The 12,605-nt window shown below is 37.0% G+C and overlaps 1 protein-coding gene across 1 annotated transcript in view; it reads right to left on the bottom strand.

The window, feature by feature from the left end:
- The window catches only part of lad1 (ladinin), a 31,267-nt gene that overhangs the window by 8,969 nt on the left and 9,693 nt on the right, over positions 1 to 12,605 (bottom strand). Inside the window, 7 exon segments of the mRNA NM_001386486.1 lie at positions 976 to 1,042; positions 1,141 to 1,202; positions 1,310 to 1,352; positions 3,482 to 3,525; positions 3,809 to 3,895; positions 5,379 to 5,550; positions 5,663 to 5,742. Coding sequence (NP_001373415.1) covers positions 976 to 1,042; positions 1,141 to 1,202; positions 1,310 to 1,352; positions 3,482 to 3,525; positions 3,809 to 3,895; positions 5,379 to 5,550; positions 5,663 to 5,742 — 555 coding nt within the window.

The following is a 12,605-nucleotide window of genomic DNA, read 5'->3' on the forward strand; positions in this document are numbered from 1 at the left end:
GTTTCCCAGTACTGGGTTATGGCTGGAAGGGCACCTGCTGCATAAAACATATGCTGGAATAGTTGGTGGTTCATTCCACTGTGGCAACCTCTGAAATAGAGACTTTTTAAATATCTTCCTTTGTGTTTAACAGAAAAGAGAAATTCAAATAGGTTTGTAAAAGTGAAGAGTAAGTAATGCTATTATTAGTGGTAGTATTATTTATTATATGCATACATAATTTAATATATACAAAACAAATTTATATTTGTTTTATTAAAAACAAGCTTAGATTTGCCCACCTGTCAGGTTTTAGACCAAATGGGGCACAGCATGTGTATTTGGAAATAACTCACTTTTTTGACCATACTTTGTTTTTATTGTTAATTTATTAGTTTGCTGAAAACTAGAACTGAATTTAGACATAGTTTTGAAACAAATATTTGCACTTAACAAACAAAATTAATTATGTAGGCTAATGGATGTCTGTACGTACAACACGTTTCCCTATCCACGAGAGTGAAAGTGAAAGTAAAGAATGAGGAGGCTCATTCTCTCATTGTCGTGCTGCAGATGCTCTGTTTAACTGTTTTCTCGCTAGTGAAGCATTCAGTTTTTCCACTTACAAAGTCCGCCATGTAATAAGCAAGTGCACTATGGCGTGTCACAACTGACTCCTAATGGGAATAGGAGATGAGACTCTGATTGGTTTATTCTCAAAACACACCTATAACTCATTAAGAGAATAAGCTCAACCCTGTTGGACCATGTGCCACGGCGCAAAGCGGGATTTTTCTGTCCTTAAAATAGCAAAAGTGGATTCTGACACGCCCTAAGGCTTTTGCGCATCATCGAAATAGAGCCCTAAGTCTTTAATGTCAGCACAAACATCATTAAAATAACAAATATACTATGAACAATATATTCCACACCCCATATATAAACAGTTTATACTATAGGTTAATTCTCTGTGTGTTTAGCGGTGTAGTTCCAGACCTGTGATGCTTGAGCCAGTCTTTCCATTTTCTCCTGAATGGAGCGAGATGACAGTCTTTGTCGGGAGCTTGTGGAAAAAGCACAGACAGCATTTAATTAAACACATCTTCATGTTTACTGCTGGTAAAACACAGACTTCAGGTGTGGTAACACACACACACTCACTTCCTCTGAAATGGTGTCTGCTCCTGCTCCTGCTCCTCCTCCTGTTTGGGACCCTGGTTGGTCTGTGAAGCAGAACACATGATATGTTCATCAATAGGACATAAGTAAGGTCTGGGGTGTCTTTGTTATTTGTTATACTACAGGTGTTTAGTAAAGCTGGTCACTTTACCTTACTAGATTCAGAGATCTTCGATGCAACCCTCACACTTGCACTGTGGATGAGAATGAATGTTAACGGTCAAAAACCAAAAAAAAAAAAAAAAGATTTCCAAGCATCAGAACAATAAAGGTGCAATAATACAACTTCATATTTTTTTAGAATTAGCTTTTCATTGACTATCACACACATTTATCATGGTTTACAGTAGAGAGCCATTAAAATGTTCATTCATTCATTTTCTTTTTCAGCTTAGTCCCTTTATTAATTTGGGGTCGCCACAGCGGAATGAACCGCCAACTTATCCAGCATATGTTTTACGCAGCGGATGCCCTTCCAGTTGTAACCCATCTCTGGGAAACAATTAAAATGTTATTTGGTCAATTCTTTATGTTTCAAAAATTGTACATTTTGATGATTTTAAATATTCATTCATTCATTCTTTTTCTTGTCAGCTTAGTCCCTTTTATTAATACAGGGTCGCCACAGCGGAATGAACCGCCAACTCATCCAGCATATTTTTACACAGCAGATGCCCTTCCAGCTGCAACCCATCTCTGGGAAACATCCATACACACACACACAAACACACACACACACTCATACACCACGGACAATTTAGCCTACCCAATTTACCTGTACCACATGTTTTTGGACTGTGGGGGAAACCGGAGCACCCGGAGGAAACCCACACGAAGGCAGGGATAACATGCAAACTCCACAAAAAGGCATTCAATAATAGCATTACATCACTAAGCCAAAGGTGGCATTGGTGATTTCCACTCCATAAGAATTCTTCTAGCTATTAATGTTACAAAGGCAAAGGCGTTTTCTATTTCTTTGGCTACATGGATGTCCTCATTTGCTACTCCAAAAATAGCCATTTCCGGATTTGAATTCTTAAATTGAAGGTTAAAATCTTAGATTGAGTTTAAAATTTCAAATATTGAAGACCAAAATCGTCTCAGTTTGTCACATGACCAGAACATATGGGTCAACATATGTGTTTTCAACACATTTCTAAACAGATATTTTTCAAGACACTTCTGTACAGCTTAAAGTGAGATTTAAAGACTTAACTACAGTAATTAGGCTAATTAGGCAGGTTAGGGTAATTAGGAAAGTTATTGTATAACGATGGTTTGCTCTGTAGACAATCGAAAAAATAAATTGTTTAAAGGGGCCAATAATATTGACCTTAAAATGGTGTTTAAAAAATTAAAAACTGCTTTTATTCTAGCCAAAATAAATAAATAAGACTTTCTCCAGAAGAAAAAAATATTATCAGACATACTGTGAAAATTTCCTTGCTCTGATAAACATCATTTGGGAAATATTTAAAAAGAAAAAACAAACAAAGTTTATATATATATATATATATATATATATATATATATATATATATATATATATATATATATATATATATATATATATATATAATATCCAAACAGTATCATATCCTACACCAATAGAGAGCTGATTTATTATAGAGTAGATTATATTGTATATAACTGACTCAATAGCCAAAACGACACTAATGATTGGTTTATGGCTGGTTTTGTGATCATATATTCAAAACACACTCAATACAATTAAAACAAGTACTTTACACATGATTTAGTATGATAGTCAACACATCAAATCAAGTGTACTTCTTTAAAACAAGATACTTGAAGGTGATGTAAAATGTATTTTAAATTGTAATGTAATGTAAAATGTAATCATAAATGTCTTATAAATATGTCCAAAAACTGAAATGAATCAAATGCGATTAAAGCTACATTATCAGGTAGTTTATAACAGTAACTATCAGTATAGAAATAAAAAAGTCTGCAACATTTTACAATATGTTTCAATTGGTTGATGGAAGTTAATGCATTACTTAACATGAAATAACAGTGAACAACACATCTGTTAAGCACCGCTTAATCTTTACTAATGTTAACTAAACATATATTAATCTGTTAATTAATACATGAACTAATGGTAAACAATGAATTAATCAGCATTACATAATCTTTGTTAATGTTAACATGATTTAATGTATCTCTTTACATTAACAGCCAAATTAGTTTATGTTTGCTTACACATACAATAATGCATTTGTTCATGGATTACCATGACCTAACAATGAACAACATACATGTGTGTGTGTGTGTGTTTGTATGTGTGTGAATGTACCTTCTCTGTAGTGGCATGTTTTCCTCCTCCTTCTTCTTCATCATCTGAAACAGATTGTGACAGTGAGTCTGAAAGCGCTTCGGTTTTGTCTGCTGTGTGTGTGTGTGTGTTGAGTTAGTCAAATATTGAACAAGTGAGCCCTCAAATTTTTCTCGCTGTGTTGAAGTTCGTGACGCAGCACCTGAAGCTTATTAACTAACACATGCAAATGTGACAGTACAGTGGGTTGCTGTTCAGTGCATAGGTAAAGCAAACATCAAATAATTTATTGACTGTGATGTTTAATCAGTTTGGATGAGTGTTTATGTAGTAAAATGAGCGCTTTACCCTGAAGGACACGGTTCTGGAGCTCTGCCGTGTGAACGCTGGCTTCATGGCCGCCTCGAAGTTATTCGCTGAGCCATTTTCTTGTCTCTGTGTGAACATGCAGACCATATAAGGTGAGTTAGAGAAAGCATAATGAATTATAGAACTTTAAATCCATCATTAAATGAGAAACTCTTTTATTAGAGATGTAGAAATCACCGTTTATTCAATTAATGTTTACATTAATTCAATTTAAGTTTACAAATGTGGTTGTAATGCTAAACAATGATTATTTAATTGCAGTGAGGCTACTAAAAAAATAAACATGCCCGTCAAGATCATAGTATGTTTAATGTGAAAATATGATTTGATTCTTTTTAGTTTTTTACTTTTTTAATTCAGATTTTTAATTCAGTACGTAACTTATTATTTGTAATTATTTTGCGACCATGGCTGGCAATATCTGAATGGTTTCCTGGTTGCTTCAAGTCATACAGCATTTTTTTTTTCAGAGATTCATTTGCTGCTCTTCACTTGTTTGATAACAGAGGTGTCACTTTAAATGGCGTGTACAGAAGCTGATCTGCAATCAGTTTATCATACGAAGCGCGACTGTCAGTCAGCGCTGCATGCATTCACTGAATCAGAGGTTGCATGTGAAAGGTGATGATTGATGCACAGCTTTAATGGAAAGAAAGTAAATGCAGACATTTTTACATTAATTTCGGCGAGATAGGATGACAGTGGGATAGAATGGTAAAATACGGGAGAATCCCAGCAAAAACGGGAGGGTTGACATGTATGAAGTGAACAGTTTTGCGAGAGAACGCAAAACATCTTTGCGAGGAAACACAAAAACCTTTAAAAATATATATATTTTCCTATCACGGTTTTGTTTTTCTCCCACGCATTTTTTTTCTTCTTCCACCCTTTTTTTCCCCACCATCACATCCCTTCCGGATCTCCCTAAAAATGTTCAATTAATCGACATTTGGATTTTAGGCCAAATCGCCCAGGATAATATTTTTTCTTCTGGAAAAAGAGCAAGGAAATTTTCACAGTATGTCTGATAATATTTTATCTTCTGGAGAAAGTCTTATTTGTTTTATTTCGGCTAGAATAAAAGCAGTTTAATAAACAAATAATTAAAAAAATAATTAAAAAAAACATTTTAGGGACAAAATTATTAGCTCCTCTAAGCTATATATTTTCAAAAGTCTACAGAACAAACCATCGTTAAATAATAACTTGCCTAATAACCCTAACCTGCCTAATTAACCTAGTTAAGCCTTTAAATGTCACTTTAAGCTGTATAGAAGTGTCTTGAAAAATATCAAGTCAAATATTATTGACTGTCATCATGGCAAAGATAAAGTAAATCAGTTGGGGAAAGAAAATCAACAGGGGGGATAATTCAGGGGGTTTATTAAGTCTGACTGCAACTGTATATCTAAATCAACTTAAACATTAAATGTCTTTTTGTCAGTCTTCCCCTAGAGGGAGCCCTTCATCATTCAACTGTACATATAATTATAATAAGTACAGTAAGATAACCAGCAGTGCAGTTTCTGTGAATGAGTGTCAGTCTCACCAATGTGTCTCCGTTCGCTGTGGGAGGGCTATTGGAGCCGGAGTCGGTGGGGCTATGTGGTGGCTCCGCCCCTGGAGACTGAGGGGGCGGAGACTTGGGGCTCAGGGGAGAAACCACTCTGTTGGTTGCAGGAGGTGATGAAGGACTCTTGTCAAAGGAGATGGAGAGAGAGCTGATCAAAGAGAACAACAGTATCACATCATTCAACAATAGAATAAAGAGAATATCAATGGCTTCAATAGTCAGAAGTTCAATATTTACTAATTACTTTGAAATGAAAGTACCTCACAAACTTTCGTGATGCATTTGAATGAGTTTGGGATTTTGATGGTGATGAATCTTGGTTCGTGTCTTGGTTTTCTTGCTGCAGAAAATAAATACATAAATAAGTAAATATGCTAATGAGTGTGTAATTGAAAATTAGCAGGGAGGTTTACACACTTTTAAAAATGATTTGTAGCTGTATTTTTAGCCCAGACATATTTAACAGCTTATTAAACGTAGAGTATAAGCCGTTTTTGCCAATTTCTTTACTATCTTTTTATACATATAAAACAAATCCACAAGAGCAAGACAGAAAGATTAAGTTACAAGCAAATAAACTTGTGTCAAATAAATGTTAAGGAAACTCTTTGCTTAGCAGAAATGGCACTGAAGGACCAGCTTAAAACGTAGGAAAGGTAAGTATTTTGCGTTTTGTCAGTTTAGTGGCTAATATGTACAAATTCAAGCTCAGTCGTACAAAAATGTATGATTTTAAAAAGAAGACGTGGCACCCAACCCCACCCCTAATCCCAACTATCATTGGGTGATGAGCAATTCGTATTAAATTGTACGAATTAGATTGTATGAATTTATACGAATTAACTACTAAATCAAAAAGTTACGAATTGCCATGAGATTCCGTTAGAAGAACACAAACATGAATTTAATAAAATTTAAAAAAGTGAAATAAAGTCTATATTACATTAGCAAACAGTATTTGCAAAGACAAAAACTTTCTTCACATAATATTGCTTACATTATCACATTACACATATGAAAAATAAACCAATACAGAGTATTTTTTTGCAGCATAATCTTAATTTATTTGCCAAAAAAGCTAATTGCATATGCTTTTGATAATCTGATAATATAAATTATAATAATTTTCCCACTAAGTAACTAGTTTGCATTTATGCTTAAAGCAACTTTTGACATCAGTTGTTATTATATTGTCATCAAAATGTTAATCACAGCCAACTTCAAGAGCAATTCTGTCACTATACCCAGCAAGCTAGCGTTTGCAGAACACTGGAGAACTACTTATCTCTCGTTGTAATGAACTACACATCCCATCACGCACTTCACTCACACACCTGGCCCAGATTCCCCCTTATTGCAAACAAATAGCTGAAGCTGTCTATCAGATGGACTAAAACACACACACACACACACACACATCGTGGCTGAGCCTTGCAAACCGTAAGTGAGCTTAACGAAACGTTTTCCTTGTCTTGCCTTGTCGTGTTTTTGACCTTTGCTTTGTTTTACTGCTAGTGGTGGGCAAAGTAAGGCTTCATGAAACACTGAAACAGTCGAAGCAAATGTGTCGAAGCTTTGAAACATTTCGATGCCTGTCTCCACAGTGACACCTATTGGTCATTTTATGTATTGCTCTGGAGCAGCTGCAGCAAAGAAACAGTTAAGCTATTTGAGGTATTTAACCCCACGTTGTAGGGTTGAGGTTTCAAGTGATTTAGTGAAGAGTTCCTGACTAGCATTCCCAGATGGGTTTGAATCCAGGGAGATACAGCTATAGATGTTAGTTTTTGAATGCTCCGTTCTTGTATTGTGTTTTCGTTTAACATTGGTCTGACATTCAATTGAACACTTTGTGAATAAATATGTCTTGTTTTGGTCACAACATTATTAAAATGCATCAAGTCATAATTACAAAGTATTTAGCAAGTTGAGATTCGAACGCGGGCTATTTGCAGCACAGTTACTCTGTGCACACGCACAGGCCACTAGGCTACAAGTTATTTTTTTCTGAACCCTGTCAGTCAAACGCAGAGGTCTCGAAACGCTTCTAAAATGACCAATGCTTTGAATCACGTTAGTCATGTGACCTAGTGTTTCAAAACAACCACTTGGGGTGTTTCAAATCACCTTAGTCACATGACCTGGGTAGTTCGGATAATGCTTTGGTGCAGAGTTTTGAAACAGTTGCGCTTCGGGATCTCGACACAGTGTCGAAACATCAGTTTTATGTCAGTCATCCTAAAAATGTGGCATAGTCATTTAAAGGTAGTCTGGGTCTAAACCTAAATTGGCTCACACGTGTAGGTGCAAATGTGGCCCAGTTATCTTAAGACATATGTCGGCCACTTTTGGCAAATATTTGGCACAAAAAGCTCTGGCTATTGTGGCTGTGAGACTGATGTGGCCTAGAGAAAATATGACAAATGTGGCCCAGTTATTTTAAAACATATGTGAGCCACTTTTGGCAAATATTCGGCACATTAAACTCTGGCTAATGCAGCCGTTAGCCTATAGTGGCCCAGAGAAGATATGGAAAATGTGGCCCAGTTATCTTGAAACATATTTGGGCCACTTGTGGCGAATATTCAGCACAGTTAGCTCTGACTAATGTGGAATTGAGCCTATAGTGGCCCAGAGAAGATATGGAAAATGTGGCCCAGTTATCTTGAAACATATTTGGGCCACTTTGGCGAATATTCAGCACAGTTAGCTATGACTAATGTGGAATTGAGCCTATAGTGGCCCAGAGAAGGTATGGCAAATAAGGGCCCAGTTATCCTAAAACAAATGTGGGCCACTTTTGGCAAATATTTGGCACAGAAAGCTCTGGCTATTGCTGCTGTGAGCCTAATGTGGCCCAGAGAAAATATGGCAAATGTGGCCCAGTTATTTTGAAACATATGTGGGCCACTTTTGGCAAATATTCGGCACAGTAAACTCTGGCTAATGCAGCCGTTAGCCTATAGTGCCCCAGAGAAGATATGGAAAATGTGGCCCAGTTACCTTAACACATGTTTGGGCCACTTTTGGCGAATATTCAGCACAGTTAGCTATGACTAATGTGGAATTGAGCCTATAGTGGCCCAGAGAAGATATGGAAAATGTGGCCCAGTTATCTTGAAACATATTTGGGCCACTTTGGCGAATATTCAGCACAGTTAGCTATGGCTAATGTGGAATTGAGCCTATAGTGGCCCAGAGAAGGTATGGCAAATAAGGGCCCAGTTATCCTAAAACAAATGTGGGCCACTTTTGGCAAATATTTGGCAAAGATAGCTCTGGCTAATGTGGCTGTGAGCCTAAAGCGGCCCAGAGGAGATATGGCAAATGTTGCCCAGTTATCTTAAAACATATGTGGACCACATAGACTAAAGTCACCATCATGGAGAAAAGTGTTTGCTTTAGTTGGGCTCATAGCCCTGAACCTCTTAATATAAATTTACTTTTAGGCTGCTGTAGCTTTTAAGAAATTAGCTTGAAAAGTTTGTTCATTACAGCAAACAAAATGAAGTGAGGCACAACCTGTGATGAAATAATATAATGGTTACCAATGTTAAATCCATTATTAGAAGTAATAGGCCAGATCTGGGCCAGAATAAAAGCAAACTGTGGCCTAGAATAGGGTCAGTTCTGGTTCATTTAATTGAATTCTGGCTGATATGTGATATTGCTATGGCTTAATTGTGGCCCAGATCTGGCAAACAGGAGCGGGCCACCCAAGTACCATCATTCCATGCGGTATGTGGGCCACATGAATTTTGCTAGCTGGGAATGTACATTCACAAGCATACAGCACTTTTGATTTGAACTTAATCACTTCAGCATGACCATTGTGTCCAATCTATACAAAATCATGTCATCTGTCATTAGATACACCTCAATGTTGCAAAACATGTTGTAAATAAAACCTTCTGCCACTCTCCAGCAGAGCAGCAACACTTATACTGTTGTCAGGTGTTTGGTTTCAACTTTGCTGTTACATAATAGGGAGTTGTTTCTATGCTGCTGCTTATCATTGATTCAGTAGGCTCTTATCTTTTGGTTTGCTTCTATCAATTTTTCTTTTGTTGTCATCTAGCTAGGGGTTAGTTTAACATAAACTGTTTTAGAAGTTGGTGGATTTCAACATGTGTTGTATTGATAAAAACGGCAACATGGCTGCACAATTACATTATGAAATAGTTAACATGATCTAGTGAAAAACAGCATTTTTAGATGTAATACAATGTGATGTGTAACATTATTACCATCAAGTAATGTTATCTAAAAGTTTATATTAGTAAGTATCTATCAGTATAAGCAGACATTTCAAGCATAATATAAAGTTCACAGCAAAAAATGAGCACATCCCGTTTCTCAGTGAATAAAGCCAATACATTTTGGTGCATCCAAATTCATTTAAAGTTATATTCATTCAAGTTAGAGTTTGGTAACATAAAATGATTAGGTTTAGGAATACAATGATAATACAAAAAAGTATTGCTATTTAGACAGGAATCTTAAGTTATTTTGTTAAATTAGCTCTATTTTTGATCAATTTGGTACATCAATACATACATACTCGCCGGCCACTTTATTAGATACACCTGTTCAACTGCTAGTTAATGCTAATTTCTAATCAGCCAATCACATGGCAGTAACCCAATGCATTTAGGCATGTAGACATGGTCAAGGCGATCTGCTCCAGTTCAAATCGACCATCAGAATGGGGAAAAAAGGTGACTTAAGTGACTTTGAACATGGCATTGTAGTTGGTGCCAAACTGGCTGGAGTATTTCAGAAACTGCTGATCTACTGGGATTTTCACACACAATGTCACACACATGGTCAGAAAAATAGATAATATCCAACAGTGAGTGGCAGTTCTGTGGGCACAAATGCCTTGTTCAATAAAGAGGTCAGAGGATAATGGCCAGACTGGTTCAAGCTAATAGAAAGGCAACAGTAACTCAAATAACCACTTGTTACAACCAAAGAGCATTTCTGAATGGACAACAAGTCCAACTTTGAGGCAGATGGGCTACAGCAGCAGAAGACCACACCGGGTGCCACTCCTGTCAGCTAAGAACAGAAAACTAAGGCTACAAATTTGCACAGGCTCACTAAAATTAATTCACTCATTTTCTTGTTGGCTTAGTCCCTTTATTAATCCGGGGTCGCCACAGAGGAATGAACCACCAACTTATCCAGCAAGTTTTTTACACAGCGGATGCGCTTCCAGCTGCAACCCATCTCTGGGAAACATCCACACACACACTCATACACTACGGACAATTTAGCCTACCCAATTCACCTGTACCGCATGTCTTTGGACTGTGGGGGAAACCGGAGCACCCGGAGGGAACCCACACGAAGGCAGGAAGAACATGTAAACTCCACACAGAAACGCCAACTGAGCCGAGGTTCGAACCAGTGACCCAGCGACCTTCTTGCTGTGAGGCAACAGCACTACCTACTGCGCCACTGCTTCACCCACACTAAAAATTGACAATAGAAATTGGTAAAACATTGCCTGGTCTGATGAGTCTCGATTTCTGCTGCGATATTCAGATGGTAGGGTCAGTATTTGACGTCAACAACATGAGAACATGGATCCTTTTATCAATGGTTCAGACGATGGTGGTGGTGCAATGGTGTGGGGGATATTTTCTTGTCACTCTTTGGGCCCATTGGTACTAATGCCACATCCTACTTGAGTATTGTTGCTGACCATGTCCATTCCTTTATGACCACAGTGTACCCATCTTCTGATGGCTACTTATACAGGATATTGCACCATGTCATAAACGCGAATCATCGCAGAATGGTTTCTTGAACATGACAATGAGTTCACTGTACTCAAATGGCCTCCACAGTCACCAGGTCTCAATTCAATAGAGCACCTTTGGCATCATGGATGTGCAGCCAACAAATCTGCAGCAACTGCATGATGCTATCATGTCAAAATGGAACAAAATCTCTGAGAAATATTTCCAGTATCTTGTTGAATCTAGGGATTAAAGCAGTTCTAAAGGCAAAAAGGGGGTCCAACCCAGCACTAGTAAAGTGTACCTAATAAAATGGATAGTAAATTGTGTGTCTTCATGCAGTAAAACCTCAGTTTAAAAAAAAATCATGCAGTATTAGGTTTAAAAACTTTTAAAATAAACTTTTTGGGCCTTGAAATATTCAAAGTATTGTTTAACATTGTAAATACCGTTTTGAGCATGTGCTGGTAACTTTGTAAAAAAAAAAAAACAAGTATATAAAAATTAAAACAACGTTCATAATTCATAATAAAATACTGTGGTTTCTTTAGGATGAGCACACTTTATTTTTATTCTAAATTTAAACTGTACTCCTTCAACATTATGTATGTTCTTGCATTGTGCAAGTTGCATTGGCTGAGAATTCGTCTTTGTTTTTAAACCTTTCACAGAAGTGACGACACACTTCAGAAGTGGGTCAAATGACCTAATGTTCTCTCATGTCTTGGCCGTGTAGGTGAGTACTGTAAGGTAAACTGGGCCTCCCGCAGCTCTTTCTGTTAATCCTGTAGATGATTAATTACACACTTCATGGGTGGTAACAAGAGGCAACTTCACAGCAAGCAGTTGACCTCTGACCCTTAGCACATGACGGAACCTGTCAGATTTACACTGCATGGAAGTGACAACCTACAGACTCTGAATAGATAAATGAACAAAACTGTGTTCATTTTAACCAAGTCTACATGTCTGTGAATCACAAACACAATGAGATGCTGACATCCCATTGACGTCCATCGCCTTGATACAACATGTTACAATTGACAATGGTCTGCTATATGTGGAAACTAATGTGTAATGCTACAATGTCATTTGCAACAATAGTATTCCCTTGCTGTGAAAACTGATGTGTAACCCTATTAATAAACAAGTACCCAGATCAGCAAAGAACGTGCCATGCCAAAATATACAAAGTCTATTGAAATAAATTGTTTGCAAATGCTGTTAATGGCAGAGTGTTTGTTCTACCAGCAAATTCCAGACAGTGCCAAGACCAGTAAAACAATCATCATTTACTCCCTCTTATGTTGTTTCATTGATGGTAATTAATGGTATTCCCTCAGAGCTTAAGAAATTACTAGAAAATAACATAGTTCAAAATACAAATTTAGATTTTAGTCTTAAATTGGAAGCATGGGCGTAAATCTGATTTAACAGTAGGGGGGGACAATAAATA

Source organism: Danio rerio, chromosome 23 (genome assembly GCF_052040795.2).
Source record: "Danio rerio strain M-AB ecotype USA chromosome 23, GRCz13ab, whole genome shotgun sequence".
NCBI lineage: Eukaryota > Metazoa > Chordata > Actinopteri > Cypriniformes > Danionidae > Danio > Danio rerio.